General features: G+C 40.5%; 1 protein-coding gene across 3 annotated transcripts in view; it reads right to left on the minus strand.

Moving 5' to 3' along the window:
- Nucleotides 1-22,502, minus strand: part of GRK3 (G protein-coupled receptor kinase 3) — a 123,582-nt gene that overhangs the window by 50,208 nt on the left and 50,872 nt on the right. For all 3 annotated transcript variants that reach the window (XM_047696476.1, XM_047696477.1, XM_047696478.1), the window contains 4 exons: nt 16,316-16,389; nt 5,290-5,391; nt 3,046-3,120; nt 1,983-2,044 (listed from right to left, as the gene is read on the minus strand). In XM_047696476.1, coding sequence (XP_047552432.1) covers nt 1,983-2,044; nt 3,046-3,120; nt 5,290-5,391; nt 16,316-16,389 — 313 coding nt within the window. The remainder of the gene's footprint in view (nt 1-1,982; nt 2,045-3,045; nt 3,121-5,289; nt 5,392-16,315; nt 16,390-22,502) is intronic.

The following is a 22,502-nucleotide window of genomic DNA, read 5'->3' on the forward strand; positions in this document are numbered from 1 at the left end:
CTGGGGCTGAGAGCAGAGCAGAGGCTGGGCAACACTGGGTACCTGCCAGCCAGTGCCCCTGCAGACGACCTACAGCTACCTCAGAGGGAAGGTCAGAGGTTAAGGATATAGAAACACCAGGGGTGCAGTGAGTTGGGGGGCGGGTAGAGTAACCCCAATCTGTGACTCGGGCTTTGCTGGGCAGTTGAAGTCCACAGCTGGACCAGGGCTCACAAACCTCATCTGGAAGAGGACAGCATCCTTCCCAGATTCAGCACGGCCTGGAACTTAGCCCTGTGTCCCTGCTGGCCTCAAGTGAAGGAAAGAATGAGCCCTGGCTGCAGATTTCCCCTTTATTATCACACTGAGAAATCGCCTTCCCCGCGAGGCCTTCAGAGAGTGTGGCTAGTTCTGATAAGGCTGAAAGCTAGGAAGTTCTGTCTGGGGAGCGTCCATGCTTTTCAAAACCCACACTTGAAACTCTTGGGTCTGACAATGGAGTTTTTAAATTCTCATTCGAGAATGTATTAACACAAAAAGAACATCAAATGGATAAAAATGAAGAAATTCGCTTTGAAAATCATTTACGTAACATGGTTAATGGCTTCAGAAAATCCAGGGTACCTGCTTGCCTAAAATACGAACAGCTTGTATTTCTTGTGGCAATAAGAGCGGAAGGCTCACCCGGTGGGACAAAAGGACATGCGGGTTGACCAGATGGTCAGTCAGCAAAGAAAGAGCTACCAGACCCCCTCAGACCCCCTCCCCCACTTTAATTTCCATCCCCATTTCTCCCCTCTTCCCCAGTGATCACCGAGAAGCTCGGCTGACCCAAGACCTGGGAAAGGTCAGATTTTTGAACTAATAGTACCCGAGGGCAGGCCAGACCCTGCTGAAACACAGCCAGCCTCTCCCCTCAGCGTGAGCCACTGTTTTCTGGCAAAGTCTCCAGGCGACTCAGCAAAGGGTAATAATCATTTGTATGCATATTAGTTTCCCCAAGTACTGATTCCAGGATAAAATTATCCCTTGAACTCTAGTGGCATCATAAGGCAACTGTTTTTTTTTTCTTTCTTTCTTTCTTTTTAAATGCCTTCAGTTCTGTGACAACTTGGGAGGGAGAACCACAGAGAAGCAGCGTTTGTTCTTACGGGGCAATTACTGAATAGCTGTGGGCCGCTCCGGCACCGAGACACGATCGTCATGCCGACTGTCTAGAAATGAGCCTGGTTTGTGGAGAAGAGCACAGTCAGTGAGAGGGCGGATTCCGCTGAAGAGAGTCCGGTTCCAGCGGTGCTTCATCTCGGGGGGATACCCAGAATCCCAGCCAACTGGCTATAGGGTACTGAAAAGGCCCGCGGGCTGGCAACGTTGACAGGCGTCACTGAGTACACTCAGGGCTTTGCATGACAAACCTACTTGTATAGTTTGAATAGCTCCAAGGGACATATTCATTAGGGATAGTCATAGTACATGTGACCACAGACATCTGCCTAGAAACCTCAAATTCTACTACGTAAAGAATCAAGTAGAGGTTGTCCCACCGTAGGGGATAGGATGTCAGAGGGCAAACGAATGAATGAGACAGGTTATAGAAGCACGCTTGCCGTCCCAAAGGTGTCCCAATAAGATACTCTTAATACTGTGGTTCCATGGTCTATTTCATCTCTAAGCCATTATGAAGCTAAAGAGCTGCAGGTTCAAAGAGACATCAAGATATGCAAGTCCTACATAGTAAGGTAAAGTACTGAGGGGACAATCTAACGTGAAGGCTGGCACATAGTACATGCTCAGTAAGTAATTGTCGAATGAACAAATTGACACCCATTTTAAGGACAGTGCTCATTGGCTAAAATGAGGTAAACCTACAGAATATAAGATTTTATATATACACACACACACATACTATTACTTTAATATATAACCACTATTACTTTAATATAATATTACATGTCAAGTATGTCTCTCAAAAAAATGGTATGTACATACATGAAGTTTCATACCTTTCCATAAATTTTTGGAAAATGTTGCCTCGAAGACTTTCACAAATTTCTTCTATGTAGGGCTGCAAGGGATGGAAAAGAAATCCCGCACTGCATAAATAGGAATCTAGAACACATACTGACGAGACCCGGATGACCTGCATCTCCCACTCTTGCACTTGCCCAATTTTCAGTAATGGATCCATCACCGTGACTATTAGTTACCTATAGCTCAACTATGTGCTCTGTGATGGTTCGGACAGGTCCATCCTGTTTGCCACTGCTTCCCTATTTCCTGGCATGGTTCCTGCAAAGTCACAGACGCTCCCCAAGGGACCATGGCTGGTTGTCCAGGTATGTGACCGGTGCAATCCCATAGGCCTCATGCTCAGAAGAGCCCAGGCCTTGGTTTTGTGTCCTTGGAAAGTCGCCATCTTGAAATTCTTAGTTTCTGAACAAGGGGCCCCAAGTTTTTAATGCTGTACTGGGCCCTGGAAATTATGCAGCACATTTTGTAAATGACTAAAAGTACTGACAATCAGCACTGACATTGAGTTTTAAAGACTAAAAGCTAATGGATCCATGGAGTAAATTTTTTTTACACAGAATCACAGAGCTAAAGGTAGCCCTCTTCTCATTTTGCATATGAGGCTGCAGCACTGTGGGCACGTGTTTTCCCAAGGTCTCAGAGCAAATTCACAGCTAGACTAGGATGAGGGCGCCTGGTTCACGGGTGCCTCCTGCACCACGTAAGTCTGAACCACGCAGGTCCACTTACATGTTGACTTTTTACAGACAATACTATAAATGTATTTTCCTTATAATTTTCTTAATAACATTTTCTTTTCTCTAGTTTACTTTATTACAAGAATACAGCATAGAATACACATGACATATAAAATATGTGTTAACCGACTGCTTATGTTATCGGTAAGGCATTCTGGACAACAGGAGGCTATCAGTAAAGTCTGGAGGCGGGAACCAGAAGTTACATGTACATTTCTGACTGCGTGGGGGGTCGGCGCCCCAACCCCTGAGCTGTTCAACGGTCAACTGTATTTATTTTGAAATAATTTTGTCTTACCTGGAAAAGAGTTGATGTCACTTGTTTCTTGGATAGGTGACTTTGAACATGCTCTACGGCTTGCTTTGAGAACGGCTTTCCAGAAAAAAAATTAAAAAAAAAAAAAACACATTTTTTCCCCCACAAATATGAGACGTAACAAACCTCTGTAACACCGTAACATCATAGCATATAATTTAACACAATTACTAAGCAGGAACCTGTGGTAATTATATATATATATATATATATATTTTTTTTTTTTTTTTAAAGATTTTATTTATTTATTTGACAGAGATCACAAGTAGGCAGAGGAGGCAGGCAGAGAGAGGGGGGAGCAGGCTCCCCGCTGAGCAGAGAGCCCAATGCGGGGCTCGATGATCATGACCTGAGCTGAAGGGAGAGGCTTTAACCCACTGAGCCACCCAGGTGCCCCTGTGTGGTAATTATATTGACATGCATTCTTTAAACATCAGCTGGGTATCTGTGGGCAACGCAGATGCTTGCTCCTCTGAGCTCCCAGAGTTCTTAGTCAAGAAGGAGGATGAACATGGGGGCACCTATCAACATACCTAATCACACAAGAGTTTGAGACTACTGTGGTTAAAAAAAAAAAAAAAAGAGGGGGAGGGGGCACCTGCATGGCTTAGATGGTTAGGCATCTGCCTTTGGCTCAGATCATGATTTCAGGGTCTTGGGATCGAACCCCACGTCAGGTTCCTCCCTCTCCCTCTACTACTCTCTCTGCTTGTGCTCTCTCACTCTCTCTGTTGAATAAATAAAATCTTTTTTAAAAAAGTAAAAAGAATCTTATTATCACCTTACTAAATATATACATCGCTCAATTTGTTAATGATGGGGTCCTGAAACTATAAAAATTTCCACTATATAAGAGAAAACAAATGCATGAAAATCCATTTAAGAATTAAAAGCCAGGGTGCTTAGAAGGATGTAGGTTAAGGAAAGTCTTGCTGTGACCACAGCAGAGGGGAGCTAGCTCTAAAAAAAAAAAAAAAAAAACCAGAGCTTACACCTATAAGAACAACACACTCCCTTCTCCCTCCAAACTTCAAATTAACACCTTTAGGAATGTGCCACAAGAGGAAAAGCTGAAAATGCCCATCATTCTGCCGAAAGCCCTCTAAGCTGCTGAGTGACATAAAAACGAAGTTTCAGTGGCACGCCTGCGGGACATCTGGCATTTGCCAAGGTTCAGCCATTCTCCGGCAAGGTAGCAAGGCACGGAGCATCAGCTGTCAGGACTAGCTCCGGAATTCTGTCTACTACAAGTACGTGAGGACAACAGAGAAATGCATGGCCAAGAGGTGCCACCAGCCACGGTTATTTGGGTGGCAGTAAGAACCGTGAGTGACACAGTAAACACAGACACGCTAAAATAAACCATTATCATGGCCAGCGCTGTCCACTCGAACTTCCTGCCATGACAGCGATGCTGTGTATCTGCGCTGTCCAACGGCGGAGCCCCCGGCCACGGGCAGCTATCAGGCACTGGAAATGCGGCTCGCAAGGCACCGAGGAGGGAAATGTTTAACTCCATTGGATTTTAATTAACTTAACCTTATATCAAAATAGCCACCTGGGGTGAGCAGCTCCTGTACTAGACATGGCAGGCGACGACCGTGAGGCCATTCCTCCAGAAAACTCTCACAGAGTGAATTATGCAGTGAATTTTTATTATTAATTCTTCCCACTCACTCCTGGTGGAATACTTTCCTAGGAACCTCGTTTACCCTAATGACTGAATGGACTGTTTCTCTGGTTTACAGGGGAAAAAAAAATATTCACACCATTATTTAACTGTTAATAAAATTAACATAATAATTATTACTCTTCCTCATTAATCCAGAGAAACCATCTAAGATTTCTATTGATCAGTATTTGATTTGCCTAATTATGTAAAGTAGAGCCAAATTAACAATAAGAAAGCTGAATTTCTTTTAGCAAGTTTGGAATTGAGACGAGCCTTTCTTTCCATTCATCTGCATGAGCTATCAATTTTATTTTCACCTTTTTCTTTTTTTTGACCGTGAAAGGACCTGCTTCTGGAAATATCCTTGGAGTAGCTAGAGCAACAGCTTCGCGTCAGCATTACCAGCAAACAAATGACAGAAGATGAGATGGGGGTCCTGTACTGGGGGAGCACTGTTCAATTTCTTAAACTTCTTCCTCCTACTTCACTTTCTAGAAACACCGCAAGCTGCCTCCTGTCCAAACAACAGGCACAGAACAGAAAGAAGCACTTACGTGTGAGCAAGACAGGAGCTCCTTCATGATGTAGGTGTCATAAATTTGGCGGCTTCTGCAAAGGCGGTCTTCCTCATTTTCGAGCTTCTCATATTCTTTTATCTGGGGTTTTCAAAGTTACCATTGTTAGGTATGTCTTCCCAGAAAACTCACTTTATTAAAAGATATTACTTGCCTGGGCAAAAACCACTTCCACGGGAGATTAAGCAAATTGCTGAGCTGGCTACTCCACAGGAAACAACTATTTCTAATGTTGGAATAATGAAGTTGGGATAATTTAAATGCAACGTGAAACATACAAATGGGTTTTTTCCTATGATGAACCTCGTCACTTAAATTTAGAAGCACAACATTAGGAAACAAACACTGCCATGGTTACAATTATCTTACAATATACCAGGCAGGGGCCATCCGTCCTTGCCAATTCTCCTCTCCAGAGCAAATACCACTTAAATCTGGTTGTAATTCCGTTCTAAGACTTAGGATGGGGATTGTTCTTATTCAACTACAACATTACAAATGTATATATATATATACATATATATGTATATATATATATATATATATACATAGTCAAGATTCCTGCAAAGAGATGTTTTAAAAAATCGGTTGGATATTTTAGAAAGGCATTAATCCAGAGATGAAAGCAAAGGTTTTTTGGGTTGGAGGCTCAGCTGTACAATAAAGTATTAATAAACAGGTTACTTCAAACAGTATATTCCGGTAACTTAGGGAAGCCATGTTAAGACAGGCCACTAAAAATGTGCTTTAGAAATACTTGCTTTCTGTAGAACTGGTCCCAACCCTCTAATCTGATAACAGAAGCTCCTCGACTGGAGAAGTTGCTTTTATTTATTTACAGACATGCTCATAATCCAAAAGATAAGAGAATGAGGACACAAATGAAATACGGAGTTAGCAAGAAGACTGAGGCAAAGATCTTCAAATACAATGATTAATTACTATTGTCTGACTTATTTTGGGGAACAAAGCATTTTCAACAGACAGAGAGTTGCTGACACTGACTTTCATAATATCTGAGTATTCTTTATTCTGGGATGATAAAATAGAAATGAAAGTTACCTTTTTACAGTAAGGCTGGGCTTGATAGGTTTTAAATCAAAACCAGTAAATCCTATAAGAATTGCTGATAAAGAAGGGGCACAGTCGGCAGGGTGTGGGGTGTGTAAAATACCAAGGCCCCAGATGAGGGCCAGCTGGCTCACACATAGAGAAATTACTGGGGCCATATTACTGTCCTGAATTGTTGTCATCGGTGTTACCATGAGAGTCACAGGTCTGTGACTGCCGGGGCTTAAACCGGAGTGTTGTTGGAACAGACCAAAGTCTGTCATGAAGGCAGGCGGACTGGAGTAGGTTCTAGGCCATCCAGCCAGAAAAGACTCTTCTAAGGCAGCAGCAATCCCCTGCAGTGTTAGCATTACCAAAGGACCTGGGCTTCACCCCCATGAGTTAATTCAGGACACAAGTCTCAGGAGTTCAAACACCATGCCAGACACAAATATGGTAGCTGGGCGGCAACAGAAGCCAGACACCAAAATCCGAAGTCCAGTCAGAAAATAAACAGAGAATCTGGCCGGGCTGACTTTTGTTGTTTTAATTTTAGGTAGGTCCAAAGGTCAATGCAGAATTCTGGGATAACACAGGTAAACGTTAGTGAACCAAAGGAAACATTTCTGCCTAAACAAGCAAACAAACCCAAGAAATAGTAAGACTTCATGGAATTATTATCCTTGAAAACAAATGTAAAGGAACACAAGATCTGTGTTCCAGGGGGCCTAGGACGCAAGCTGATACCTGTTTAAACAAATGTTGATAATACGGAAGTTTTCCATGAAATGTAAAAATCCAATGCCATGGAACATTCTAGTTTCTTGGGCAAATGATACTTGGACCCACAATATGTGCTTTACTAAAGAGACTAGTGCCACATAAACTCCAACCTGAACAACAGCAAAGGAAGAGCCTAAGGTGTCTGAATGACTGTGGCTGTAATTCAAAATCTACTTCCTGTTATCAGGAAGACCACTAATCAAAGAACACACAGCCCTATCAACCAGCCGTAGATAGGATGGTCTTACTACAATCTGTGCTTGGAAAACACCACCTCTAATTGGGCAGTTAGGTTGACCAGGTCACCTGAGCAGGCAGAGGCCAGAGTTCAAGGTGAAAAGTCTCCCCTTGGGCAGAAAAAGACACATTCACTTGGCAACACAGTGCCTTTCTGCTTGAGTGGTTCCAAAGCTCACGGCTGAACACGCAGCCTGAATGAGAGGAACCCTCAGAGCAAGCACTTCTGATCCACCGCTACCACATCTCCACTCTCTCACCACCATTGTAGGGAGATGGCCCTGCAAAGCCACTAATGGCCTCTGCTTGCCCAATCAAGGGTCTCTCTCATCTGTAGCTTGAATGACTCCCCAGCAAGCATTCAACTGGTCTCTTTCACCTTCTTCTCTGTCTTCTGTGATCTGCACTCTCCAGTGGTTTGTGACGCTGGCTCCTCTTCCTCAGTCTCCCTTGGCTTCTTCCTCCTCTGCTGGACTTCTAAATACCAAAGTCCTCAGGACATGGGGCCCAGGCACCCCTTTTTCACCTGTTATATATTCCCCTCAGGTAAAACTACTCACTCCTACAGTTTCAAATACGAATTCTATTCAGATGTCTAAGTTGGGATCTCTAGTACTCACTTCTTCCCCTGAGCTCTAGACTCTAAACATCTAACTATGTATTTGCCATTTCCATATCCTCTCTACTCCCACCAAGCATGCTCGTCCCCTGGCCTTCTTTATCATGAACATGAGAAAAACCATCCTCCCAACTGCTTAAGCCAAAAAAGGAATAATCATCCTTGATTCCTGCTCTTTTGCTCACAACCCTGCTTCTACCTCCCCCTATATCCAATTAATAATCAACCAATCATATTGGCTTTACATTTTATCACAAACCCAGGCTCTGCTTCAGATAATAATCTGCCTTAAAGAACTGCCAAGGGAACAATCTTCCTGAGAAAACAACTGTAAATTCTGGATATATATAAAACCTAACCAGCAAACACTAGTGAGTGACCAGAAGTACGTACATAATGGGGAAGGGACATGGACCAGAAGCTGGAAAGTCAGAGAGGATATTCCTGAAAATCAAGAGCCAGACAGGCAGAGCTCCAAAATTCTGCGTAGAAACTCTTTCAGTATCCCTGCTGGACCTCATGATGACATGTGAGCACGGCAGACCCAAAGCAGTCCAGCGAAGGTTAAAACAATTGAACGAGATTCAGCTGCAACCCACTGTATAAAAAGACAAAGCTTTGAAATTTGAGTAAGCCGAGTTAATTGCTAAAACAAAAAATCAATACCCTCTGAAGAAGCGTATGGAGTTTAGAGTATCTATAATGTATCAATCCTACTGTACAAGATCATTCTACATATCAAGAAACAGGAGTTCAAACACCACCAGTTCTCCCCATGCAAGAGAACAGACCATAAACGAAGACCATTCCAAGATGACTCTGATGTTCGAATTATCAGAACAGGATTTAATGCAGCTATTAGAACTAAACAATGAAGTATGGATCACTGAAAAAAAAATTAAAAAAACTATACTTAAAGACACAACAGAAAATATGCATGTAATGAATAAAAATATAGAAATTGGCAGCAGAAACATATTAATTATGAGAAAAACCAATAAATTTTAGAACTAAAAAACACATCCAAAGTAAAAAATTCAATGGATGGACATAATAGTGGAGTAGAGATGCCAGAAGAGTCAAAAAATTTGAAGACAGACCCATAGAAACTATCCCATCTGAAGAACAGAAAAATTATTTGGGAGAAAAATTGAATAGGGCATCAGTGATATTTGGTATAATATCCAAAAATCAAACATACATCTAACTGGAGTCCCAGAAAGAACTGAGGTAGAAAAAATGCTTTAAGGGTAATGGCCCAAATTTTACCAGATTTGGTGAAAGATACAAATTTACAGATTTCACAAAAGTCAGAAAACCCCACAAAGGATAAACACAGTATGTAAAATCACTCCACTATAATACAGAGATTGTCAAAAATGGGGGAGGGGTGGTAAGCAAGACACTTTTATGTTTGTCTCAAAGAAACAGACTTTATATATAAAAACACTGGTTGAAAGTAGAAAGGAAAAGATATATCATGAAAACAATAAGCAAATGAGACTGAATGGCTGTAATAATATCCAGTGAAGTCATTTTCAAGACAAAGACTATCACAAGCAATGAAGATGGACATTTCACATGAAAAGGTGTAAACATAAATGCATATGCACCTAATAACATAGCTTTAAAATACATTTTTTAAATGACAAGAAAAAGAATAGACAATTCTACAGAGTTGGAGATTTTATCATCCCTCTCTCAGCAACTGATAGAACAAAGAGATCTAAAACCAGTAAAGACATGGAAGATCTATCACATCAATCCCCTTAATCTAGTTGATATTTACAGAATATTCACTTAACACTCCCATCTTCAATTTTCCATGGGCTTTAGAATAAAACCTGAATTTGTTACTCTGGTCCCCAACCCTGTCTCCCTTGTCAACCTGATCTTATCTCATACTACCCCAATCCTCTCATCCACTATAAACATACCATTCTGGCCTTCTTTCAGTTCCTCAAACATGCCAAGTTCTTTCCCACCACATCTGGGGCTATGTCTTAGCCACATTTAGTGGAAAAATGCTCTCTCTCCTACCCTGCTCTCATCTTCTAAAGACTAGCCTCCTTGTCAGTCAAATCTGTTTCCATGCCCGTTCTTCAGAGAGTTAGTCTTTGACCCATCATTCTGCAGTGGCCTCCAAGTCACAACACATCACATTGAGTTATGAGTCTGCTTTCAGTCCCTGCACGGCAGTTATTACTTTCTGATACATTTCCTGTTATTTATTACTTTTTGTCGTCTGTTTCTCTCAACCAGAATAGAAGCTCAAGGAGAGCAAGGGAGTTGTCTTGTTCATCCAAGCAATGTCTGGCACTGGTGTTTGATAAATATTGGTTGAAAGAAAGAAGAAAATCCTATGGAATAACTTTGCCTCTGATCTTATAGTTATTCTCTGTTTTCCATGATTTATTTCTAAATTTTTTAGATTTTTTTAAATTTTAGATTTAGATTTTAGATTATTTCTAAATTTAGGCATATGTACATATTTTTATAAGCTGCCTCTAAATCTAGATGGAACAAAGAAGTAGAACCAACACACCAAGTCATAATTATGTGTCAGTCACTATTCTGGTAAGCTGATTTTCATGCACACAACCTTAAGAGACAGGCACTGTGATCCCCCCTCATTCTTAGCTGTGGAAACCCACGTAGATAAGCTAGAAATTTTGTTTGCCCAAGTTTACATAGTTAGTAAGAAGTGGAGTCCAAGTCCAAGCCCAGGTGGGCTGAATTTAGAGCTGGCACTTTTAACCACTAAGCTGCAGCCTCCCATATACCTGAAGAGCATGCTATAGATAGGGTTTAGAAAGGGACTGTCCATCCGGCATCCTATCTGAGCCTCACACTTAGTCTGTGAAGCATCCAGAGATGATTCCTAACCTCATTTCCACAGACGAGGCAAAAGAAGCTCAACCAGCAAGTGCCCCCGTGTGTGCTCCTCAGGTACAAGGACGGTGTATTATTCACATCTGTAAGGTCCAGGTCTGAAGTGTAGATGCTTCAGAGATGGCTCAACCACTGGCCCCAGGTCCCACAGTAAGTGACAGGCACAGCCGCACCAGAGGCTAGCTAGGCCTTCTGTCTAGGAGTCAAATACAGATGAAGATGAAGACCAATTACACCAAAGAAGCAGAAGGCATAGAGTAAGTATTACACAGCGTTACAGACAACAAATGGGTTGCAAACCATCATGGAAGACTGGGCTAGTTGACCAGAGAGACTTGTTAGCAAATATACAAAGTGAGCTAGACCTTAAATGAAGCTAGGCTTTCCACAGGCTGAAAAGGCAAAGAAGCATTCTAGGCTGGAGAAAGGACATACAAAAAGAAACAGAATGGGCTCAGCGGTTAGTGGGAGTTGTCTGTAAGAAGGTAGAGAAAGATAGAGAGGAAAGTAGGTGATGACTAATTTAGAGATGTGTAAATGTCAGACTAAGCTATGGGGCCTTTAACACACTGGAAATGGGTAACCACTAAAAGTCTGGGGACCCAGGAAAGTGGAAATACAACATATAAAATATGAATTTCAAGATAACAGACAAAAAAGTTTTCTAGGGATTGGGATCATACAACAACCATCAGAAATAATCAAACTGATAAAACCAAGGACGCAGAGAAGAATTATTAAAAACCTCAAGGCTTAAAGGTGGTACTAATTTAGAAAACTGCATTTGAAGCCCCAAGACTGGATGGTGTCTGTAGTATATGTGCTGCCGAAGCGAGCACTGGATGGTGTCTTCAAAAAAAAAGAATGTAGAGCAAGCTGCTAAGGAGCTTTGGGTGTTGTCCTTCAAGAAGATAATGTGATAAGCCAGATCCATCGTGTGCCCAACCAGAAGACAGGTGTGAAGAGCTGGGAGCAAGCCAACCAAGAGAAACTCTAATGTTTAAAGTTCAAATGGAAACACATCAGTAGTATTCACCGCCATATTGGCAAGAAGTGCTTAAGAAGTCCCGCAAGTAGACCGCCCATCTGTTTCAGCCTTGTAAAAATTATCTGTTAAAGATTTCTCTGTATTTGACAAGGAAACTTAGTACTTGCTGAAATTGGGAGAGGTGAGACTTTTAAGGACAGAGAAAGAAACTTCTTTTGACAGATCAAGCTGTGATACTCATCCAGATTACAATTCGGACCAAAATAATAAAAGTCATTTCATAGTGAATAAGAGCCTTTTGGATTTGGCTTATTTTGTATGCGTGATGCTAGATGTACATCCTATTTTGCCCATTCTCCCTGGAAATACATTAATATAGTTTTAAAAGTATGGAAAATATCAAGTTTACAAGGACATTAATAATCCAGAGAGAATATCCCTCCAATGTTCAAACTTGTACAAAGACTACTAGTATCAGTCCTAATTATGCTTGGCTTTCTTTGGACCATTTAAAATGCTTTAGAGGATGCCTGGGGGGCTCAGTGGGTTAAGCATCTCCCTTTAGCTCAGGGGTCCTGAGATCCCGGGGTCCTGAGATCCAGTCCCCCGTTGGGCTCGCAGCTTGGTCAGAAAGCCTGCTTCTCCATCTCCCTCTGCCTTTCCTCACTGCTTGTGCTTGCTCTCCTCATGCTCTCTGTCTCTGTCTCTGTCTCTCTCTCTCTCATTCTCTAATAAATAAATAAATAAATAATTCTTAAAATGCTTTAGGATAAGGCTACATCATGCTCATAATAGCATATGTCATTTCTTAAATATATTTTAAGCTAAAACATTTCCTAATTTCAGTTCTAATTTCTTCTTTGACCCATAAGTTACTTACAAGTGTATTCATTTCCAAACAGTTAAGCGTTTCTTAGTAAATTCTGTTATTAAATTTTTTTTTTAAAGATTTTATTTATTTATTTGACAGAGAGAGATCACAAGTAGACAGAGAGGCAGGCAGAGAGAGAGAGAGGGAAGCAGGCTCTCCGCTGAGCAGAGAGCCCGATGCAGGACTCGATCCCAGGACCCTGAGATCATGACCTGAGCCGAAGGCAGCGGCTTAACCCACTGAGCCAACCAGGCGCCCACTCTGTTATTAAATTTGAGTTTAATTCTATTGTGGTCAGAAAACACTCTGAACGATTTTGATCTTGAAATCTGCAGGAACTTTCTTTAGGACCTGGCAAATATTTTCTTTTGGTGTATCTTCCATGTGTACTTTAATGAAGGCAAATTCTATTTTTGCTGGGCGCAGCATTCTATATATGTCAATTAGGTAAAGTTTATTCATCACTTGATTAAGATTTTCTGTATCCTTACTAATTTTTTTTAAAGATGTTATTTATTTATTTATTTGACACAGAGAGAGAGAGATCACAAGTAGGCAGAGAGGCAGGCAGAGGGAAAGGGGGAAGCAGGCTCCCCGCTGAGCAGAGAGCCCGATGCGGGGCTCAATCCCAGGACCCTGAGATCATGACCTGAGCCGAAGGCAGAGGCTTTAACCCACTGAATCACCCAGGTGCCCCTTACTAATTTTTTGTCTGTCTGTTCTATAAACTCTTAAAGAGTGTGTGCTAATGTTTCCCACCAAGAATGCAGAGCTGTCTCATTTTAGATCTGTCAGTTTTGGCTTTATATATTTTGAAGTTACATTATTTGTAACATACAAGTTTAAGATTGTGATCCTGACCCCATTATCATTATGAAATTATCTCTACCTCCAAGTAGCATTTACCATACACTTGGTCTGATACTGGTGTTGCTGTACCAGCTTTGCTTTGGTTGGTGTTTATCGCTGTATATCTTCTGCCATCCTTCTGTTTGAAGTATGTCACTTGTTAAGCAGTATGTAATGGGGTTTTGGTGATTTATTCAGGCAGACAAACTCAAACTTTTACCAGGGAGCATGCAGTCCATTTACATTAAATGTCATTACTTATTAGAAGGATTTATAGTTACCATCTTATTATTTTCAATTTGACTCATCTATTTTATGTCCTTTTATTCCTTTTTTAATTAATCCAATATTATTTTATTCCATTTTCCCTCTTTTAACTTGTTAGATATACCCATTTAACCCTATTAAGAGTTGCCTTTAGAGATTACAATATGCATCCTTAACTGATTACAAGTAAATGCAAATTACCACTTTCCCTATCCAACTCCCCAATAATCCTAGGATCTTTAAAACACTTTAACTTCTTTAACCCCTTCTTACCTACTATCATACATTTTAGTTTTATGTACATTTTAAAATCTAAAAACATTATTGTTTTGCGCGGTCAACATTCATTTTTATTTTATGTACATATTACCCTTCATGATGACCTCATTCCTTCCTACATTTCCATCTGGGATTATTTTCCTTCTGCCTAAAGTATCTCTTCTTAGTATTTGTTGTAATGCAGGTCCACGACTGACAAAATTTTTTTTCTGTTTTTCTCTGAAAACATCTTTATTTCACCTTCATTCTGAAGGAAATTTTTGCTGGGAATGGAATTCTAGATTGGCAGGGTTTAGGGTGTTGTTTGCTTGGTGTCGTGATTTAGACGGCCACTTCACTGTCTGGTTTGTCTCGCTGCTGCTGTTGTGTGTTTTAACCATTTCTTCTAAGACGTCATAGTCAGTTATATTATTTGTTCCTCCTTTAAAAGTAATGTGTCTTTTTCCACTCTCTCTCGTTGCTTCAAAGACTTTCTCTTTGTCGGTTTCTATGCTGTTATATTGATGTCAAAGACAGTTTTCCTTCATAGCAATTCTACTTGGGGTTTTCTAAGTTCCCTGAGTCTGTAAGCAGCTCTCATCACTTTGTAAAATTCTTCTATTATCTCTTCAAATATTGTTTCTGCCCCATTCACTCTCTTCTTCTATATATTCCAGTTCTACATATGTTAGTCCTTTTAGCCACATTCCACATGTCTTCAATACCCTCATCTATTTCTTTCTTATAGGCTTTCTTCTCCATGTTTCAGTGTGAAATTATCTACTGACCTGCCTTCTTATTAATCCTGTCTTATGTTGTAACCAATTTGCTATTGATTCTAGTCCTTAGGTTCCAGTTTTAAATATTACACTTGATGTCCCAGATTATCCATTTGGTTCTTCATAATAAATTGGACTGAAATTCACTATTCCTCCATCTGTTTTGACTACCTTTTCCTCTATTTTCTTAAACACATTATTTATGGTTTGGGGTTTTTTAAATTATTTACAGTTATTTTTAAGTACTTGTCAGCTAACTTCAATATCTGAGCTACCTGTGGGTCTACTTCTATTACCTTATGAGATATGTGATCTTGTATCTTAGATGTCCACTATTTTTTTTCTGTATGCTAAACATTATAGGGTCTCTCTATATAACTTCCACCTGCAAAAAAAGGACAGAGGCCTCTCTTGTACTCTGCTACACGGGTGGAGAGAGAGCTCATCACCCAATATGGGATGGGACTGGGCTGGGTCTCCATTTTTGTAAGACTCAGTCTGCCTCTGGTTTGCCCTTGTTCCTAAGGCATGGCTCTCCACGGAGTGCACTGAAAAGCCTTTGTCTGCACTAGACTCAGTTTTGCCTGCAGGAAGTTTTCAGAATAGCTCGTTGGCCTCCTTGACATAATTCTTGAGAGGGAGACTAATCACACATTTGGGGCTCCTCCAGTTTCATTTGTTTCTTACTCTAGCCCCAGAAACCTCTTTTGGCTTTTCTGTCTCCCAAAAGCAGCCTTCTATCTGGGGCCAAATCTGGACACTTGTCTGCTCACTACACCTGGAACTCAGTAGCTGCCCCAGGTGATAAGTAGCTACAGATTTTTAGTGTCAATCGACCGCTCCCTAGGGTTTTCATCTCTTGCCTGTTCTGTTTTCAGATTCCACCACAGGTCCAGATTTCAAGACAGCAGCGTGAGGCTGTGAGGCTTCCAGAAGTTCGTGGCCTATGTCTTCAGCTCCATTCCAAATGTCTTACTGGGGAAACCAGCTGTGTGCCTGAGAGTCCCCTTTCCCACCACATCTGCAATTTGTCACTCTGGCCCTGTGTAACCAGAAAACGTTCGTGGTTTCTCTTTCACTCAGTGGAGGCCCTCTGCCTCAGCTTATGTCTCCAGAATCAGCAAGCTTCTGCAGAAAATCAAATGGCTGCTGATCCTCAGTGCCCCTCCGAATGATAATCCCTCCTCTGGAGGTTTAACCCAACTATTCCTCAGTGCTTCCAGAGCCCTTGAAAATATGATTTTTACAGACTTTGTCAGTCTCTAGTCCACTACAGATTATACTTTGTGCTACTAATTGGGGTCAATGAATTTCTACATATTAGTAAGATACGCAGTAGTCTTGATATTTTCCAAAGTACAGTCTACATATGCTTTTACAATAAAAGCATCAGTAAAACAGTAACTTCTTACCTCTTCATAAAACTTCACCTGAGGTACAGCTTCATTAATTTCATTCAAACAAAAATCTTTAAATAGCAAGAAACCTAAAGGAAAAGAATAAGAAATTTCAGGGTGGGCAATAAATTGAAATTTTACCCCACAGGGTGTTTTCAAAGTAGTATGTTTATATTTCAACCTCTTCATCCCCTACCTTCAAAAATAATAATAAAGATTTGGGGGCACCTGGGTGGCTCAGTTAGTTAAGTGGCTAACTTGATTTTGACTCAGGTCATGATCTCAGGGTTGTGAGCTTGAGCCTCACCTTAGGCATAGAGTCCACATAAGATTCTCTCTCTCCCTCTCCCTCTGCCCCTCCCCTCTCCTCCCTCCCTCTCAAAAATTAACAGTAATAATAAAGATTTCAAAGGGGGTAATTATACCCTAGAAGAAAATACTCCACATAAAGTAAGAGTACCCTATACCTGGTTCCTTGCTTTGGGTTCCTTCCCTGCTGCCAATGCCCGCCCCCCACTTTTCAAAACTACATGATAAGCAGTGCCAATAGTCACCACTGCTTAGAGCCACTGGTCACTAAAGCAAACGGAAGAATAACCAAAGAAATAAGAGGTACAGGTAGTGTGGAAGTGTTGGTAAAAGTCATCATAAAGCTAGTAAATACTATGCACACAGAAACAGGACAAAATCCCTCCCCACATAAAAAAAAGACAGAAGGACTTTCATGACCTTCCCAGGCTTTCCTCTTACCACTTACTACCTCGAAATACCAAACACCCTGTGCCAGAGCAGACTACCCACTCCCAGATTATTCTCTGCTCCCCTTTCACCCACCAGCACCTTACACCCAGAACACAGACTCCATTGCACAGTGCCTGGTACACGGAGGAGTCCGAGGGATGTTTGCAGAACAAATGCATGTTGACATAACCCTTCCAACATGGCTCTGTCAAGGTACTTAGCACACTACAACTAGTTACCTGATTTATAAGTCCCTCCTGCGTTTGCAAACCAACTGCCTAGCCTAATGCCCAGCACATAGTCAAGCCTAAATGAACACATGAAGTTCACTGTGACAAGCTGATACCAAACTGAGGGTAGAGATTATAGAAGGTCAAAAACAAATTTACAAGCCAAAAAAAAAAAAAAAGTCAAAACAGGGGTCAACTCTTGGTTTTAGCTCAGGTCGTGATCTCAGAGTCATGAGATCAACCCCAGCATAAGCACGTAGTCTACTTCGGATCCTCTCTTCCTCTCCCTCTACCCTCCCTGCTCGTGCTCTCTCTATCTCAAATAAATAGATGAATCTTAAAAAAAAAAAAGTCAAAAGAATGAAATGACTGCTGGAAGAAACAGAAGTCAAAGGAGGGAACTAGAGGAAAGACTCAACAACAAGTCTAAGAAGTAAGGAGAAGGTAGACTAGAGTTCTCTAGGTAGGACAGAGAGAGCCAAAAGAGGGAGCTTTGATAGGTTTTAACTAAAGTTAGCCAAAGAAAACATGTAACTTGAACCTGTCCATTACTACTCCATTAATTCCCCTCCATAGTTCCAGGAGGATGACCTCTGAAAATAGTAAATGTTCACTGAGAGGAGCTAGAATAAAGTATTAGGACTCCTTAGTTATATCGGCAAGGCCAGAATAACCAGGGTCGGGTGTGGACTGGCGGCAGGGACATGGGCACACTCATTTCATCTCCAGGAACTGAGGACAGACTGACATATGAAGCAAGAAGAAAATTCAAAAAGCAAATAGAGTTGATGCAAATTTCTACCTATTTGCACATCTGTATTTTCATTTTAAATAAGAGACATGGTTACCTTTTCATTCTCATGCATGTCAAAGTATGTAATTTCAAATTTCCCTTGTCATTTCTTCTCTGACTCATGAGTCACTCAGAAATATGCAGTTTGAGTTCCAGATATTTTGGGCTTTTCAGGTATTTTTCTGATATTGATTTCTGGTTATTTCTGCTGTGGTCAGAGAACATATTCAGCATGATTTCAATGCTTTCAAAATTTATCGAAATGGCTTTGGCCCCAAATTTGGTCCATCTAGGTAAATGCTTCATGGGCACTTGGGGGAAAAAGTATATACAGTACAATGTTCATTAAACAAAATACAAAGGCAATGAAGCTGAGTTGGTTGGTCTGGCTGTTCAAGTCCCTCATCCAAATCCTTAATGATGTCTCCTTATTCTATCCATTACCAACAGAGGACTGTTGAAATCCCCATCAGTAACTGTGGATTTGCTCATCTTTTTTCGGTTGTGTCACTTTTTGGTTGATGTATTTCTTTTTCTATTTTGAGGAGAGATAACTAAAATGAGAATTTGAACTGAGGTTATTTTGACCATACAAGAGATGTTCTTGTGACATCTAAACGACAAATGAACTAATATGCCACATATGGACCACTGCCTTTGGGCTGAACTTGGAATCAAGGGGAAATGGCTCAACATGCCCACCGTGCTCTCTGGAATCAAGGCCTTAGGCTCTCCTCCAGCCTCTCAGACTGTTCTCTCCCAAGCTCCCTGCGCTGAGGCCACATGTCTGCATTCCAGTTCCTCTCTAATACCAACCCTGATCTGCTCTCAAGGTTATCAACTTGCTTTCCCCACTTCCTAAAACATGCTCCCTAACCTTGTGGACCTGCAGAGCTCAGCTCAAATGCCCCCCTACCCTTAGGCCTTCCAGCATTCTCATTCATGTTCCTTCTGTCTCTGAGACACACATGGACACGCTTTTATAGCACTTGTGACTAGCAAAAATTATCACACATATATGTTTGCTTGTTTCATATTATATTGACCTCCCCCACAACAATGTAAACTGCATATGGGAAGGCCACAAAGGTCTTATTCTCTACAACATATGCAGGACCAAGAACATGATAGAGAGGGACTGCAGAAGGAGAAACAAGGGAAGGAGGAAGGAAGGGGACATGGGAGAGGAGGGACAAGTAAGGAAAAGGGAAGAGGGAGGAAGGAGGGAGGGGAGGAGGGGGAAAGAAGGAGGATGAGGGAGAGAGAGTTGAATGAATGCACATCTAACTGCAAATGCTTCTACCTGCTTCTTTAGTGCAATTTCCATTGTCAATGCGTCGGGTGAGCAGAAGAATGACTAACATACTGCAGGAAAAAAAGCCCCATTATTTTCCTCATGTCTGCACACAAACTGAAGCCTTACTTTCTGTCTCAGCAGCTACTAAAATGGAACAGCAAGAAGAAAGGTGTTTTGCCTTTTGGATAAACTCTAGATCACTGTGTTTCAGGCTGAGAGCAATTTCCCTTCTATAGGCTTAAATTACACACAAAAACCCCCAAATGAAGCATCTCTCAGATTAGAACAAAAGCTAAAGGGCAAAAATAAGGAAATAATTTGAATAACAGGTTCACTTCATCAATGGTTTTTCTCCAGATTTTAAAGAATAAAGAATAGCGACCCAACACCTGCCTTTACTAGATAACTGTGGAACGTGTTTACCCTTGTTTCTACATTTGGGCCACTGCAAACTGCCTGCATACTGATTAACTTTTGAGTATATATAACATCCAGAAAAAGTAAACTATCCCAATTTGTCACCACAATACTTTGCAAAAATTAGGAGAAAGAATTATACTGTAAAATACCAAGGAGAATTTTTTATAATATGCAAATATAACTTTTATACTGCATTTTATTAAATATCACTTAAGAATGTTTTAAAGTATCAAATATGAATTTCTATGAGAAATTCTGAACTGTTACTTCCTTAAAAATTTTCAAAGGAGAAAGAAAAGTTATGAAAAAAATTCTTGGGTGGCTGGGTGGCTCAGTGGGTTAAATGCCTCCAGCTCAGGTCATGATCCCAGGGTCTTGGGATCGGGCCCCACATCGGGCTCCCTACTCAGCGTGGAATTTGCTTCTCTCTCTACCGTTCCCCCTGCTCATGCTCTCTCCCTATCTCACTCTCTCTCTCCCTCAAATAAATAAATTTTTAAAATCTTTAAAAAAAAAAAAAGTCTTGCAAGAAATGGTATTTGTCCTAGGTATTGCCAAGGAGACTCAAACACTGGGAAGGATAGTTTGTGTAATTGCTAGAAATTTCTACCAATACTGACTGATTTGACTAGGCATTTCCCAAGTCTTTACTAAGAGCCACTGTGCTATACATTAGGGATATAGTGGTGAAGACAGAGTCTTTTTCCGTATTACGGATTTGGTGTAAGGGACAGACAAAAAAATAGTACACAAAGAAAATAAGTGCAATTTATGTAAATGATATAAAGAAATTTCAAAAGTACTGAGATTGATGATTAAAAGAAGGAAATGCATGTCATACAAAATGACAATAAGACCTCCCTGGGCTGTGAGATGAACAAATTACAAAGCATTTCAGCTTAGAAAAGGCTAAAATGTTTAATCTTACTCCTATTCAATAATATATTAGAGGTCTTAGCCAGTACATTAAGGCAAGAAAAGGAAATAAAAGCTACTCAAAATGGAAAGGAAGAATTAAACCTGATTCTATTCAGGGCACCTGGGTGGCTCAGTTGGTTAAGTGTCCAACTTGTGAGTTTTGGCTGAGGTCATGATCTCATTGGTCATGAGACCAAGCCATATGTTAGGCTCCACACTCAGCAGGGAGTCTGCCCGAGATTCTCTCCCTCTGCCCCTCCTGTCCCTAATAAATAAATACATCTTTTAAAAAAGTTTTTTAAACAAAACTGATTCTATTCATAAATAAGCTGCTTATCCACATAGCAAATCCTATCTACGTTACTAGGAAATGTAAGTGAATTTAGCAAGGCCCCAAGCTACAAGGCCACTAGATAAGAATTAATGACATTCTGATATACTCAGATCACACAATTTTAAAACAAGTCCATTTGCAATAACATCAAAGAACAAGCAATACTTAGGAATAAATAAATAAGAGATATGTGACTATTACGTTGAAAACTATAGAATATTACTGGTAGAAATTAAGGTAGACCTAAATAAATAAAAAGACTTACTCAGTTTAATGATTGGAAGATTCAGTATTGCTGAGATGTATATTCTCCCAGGAGTGATCTTTAAATTCAATATATAATTCCATTATAATCTCTGGAGGCTTTTTTTTTTTTTTTAAGATTTTATTTATTTGATCACAAGTAGGCAGAGAGGCAGGCAGAGAAAGAGGGAAGCAGTCTCCCTGCTGAGCAGAGAGCCTGATGTGGGGCTCGATCCCAAAACCCTAGGATCATGACCTGAGCTGAAGGCAGAGGATTTAACCCACTGAGCCACCCAGGCGCCCCTCTGGAGTCTTTTTAAAGAAATTGACAAGCTTTGATTCTAAATGTGTATGGAAATGCAAGAAACCTAAAATACCCAAAACACCTTGAAAAAGAGAAAAGAAGTCCAAGGACTACCTGATTTCAAGATTCATTACACAGCCATGGTAATCAGCATGGTCTGGCATAAGACTAAATCTGTGGAACAGAACTAAAGATCCAGAAAAACACCTTCACTTGGATGGTCAGCTTATTTTCAACAAAGGCACTAGAGCAATTTATTGGGAAAAGAAACTCTTCTCAATGAGTGGATTGGGAAAATTTATATCCCAATGAGGAGGGGAAAAAAGGCAAACCTTACCTCTCCTCTTATAAATAATTAAATTGAGACTGATCATAGAATTAAATGTAAAAGGCAAAATTATAAAACTTCTAGAAAATGTATAGAATATCTTCACAGAAAATACGTATGCAAAGATTTCTTAGACAGAAAATGAAAAAAAAATAATAAATTAGACTTTATCAAGTTTTAGCACTATGTTCATCAAAAGACACTTAAGAAAACAGACCAGACACAGACTGCGGATAAAATATTACAAAATTTAAATCTGAAAAAGGCCTTGCATTCAATTTATATATACTTTTTAATAAAGCCCCTAACAAATCAATTTTTAAAAGAAAACCACCATAAAAAAAAAGTGTGTATAAATTTGAACACTTCATAAAGGAAGAGATAGGAGTGGCCAATAAGCACTTGAAATGGACTCCATGTCATTGGTCATCATGCACATGTAAGTTAAATCACTTTGAGATACCACTGCACAACTATCTGAACGGCAGAGTTTAAAAAAGACTGACAATACTGTATGCTAGCAAACAGAACTCTGATTCACTGAGGAGCATATACAATGCCTTAGACTCCTCGTGCTTCTGAGTCAACAGGCAA

This window comes from Lutra lutra, chromosome 12 (genome assembly GCF_902655055.1).
Source record: "Lutra lutra chromosome 12, mLutLut1.2, whole genome shotgun sequence".
NCBI classification, from domain to species: domain Eukaryota; kingdom Metazoa; phylum Chordata; class Mammalia; order Carnivora; family Mustelidae; genus Lutra; species Lutra lutra.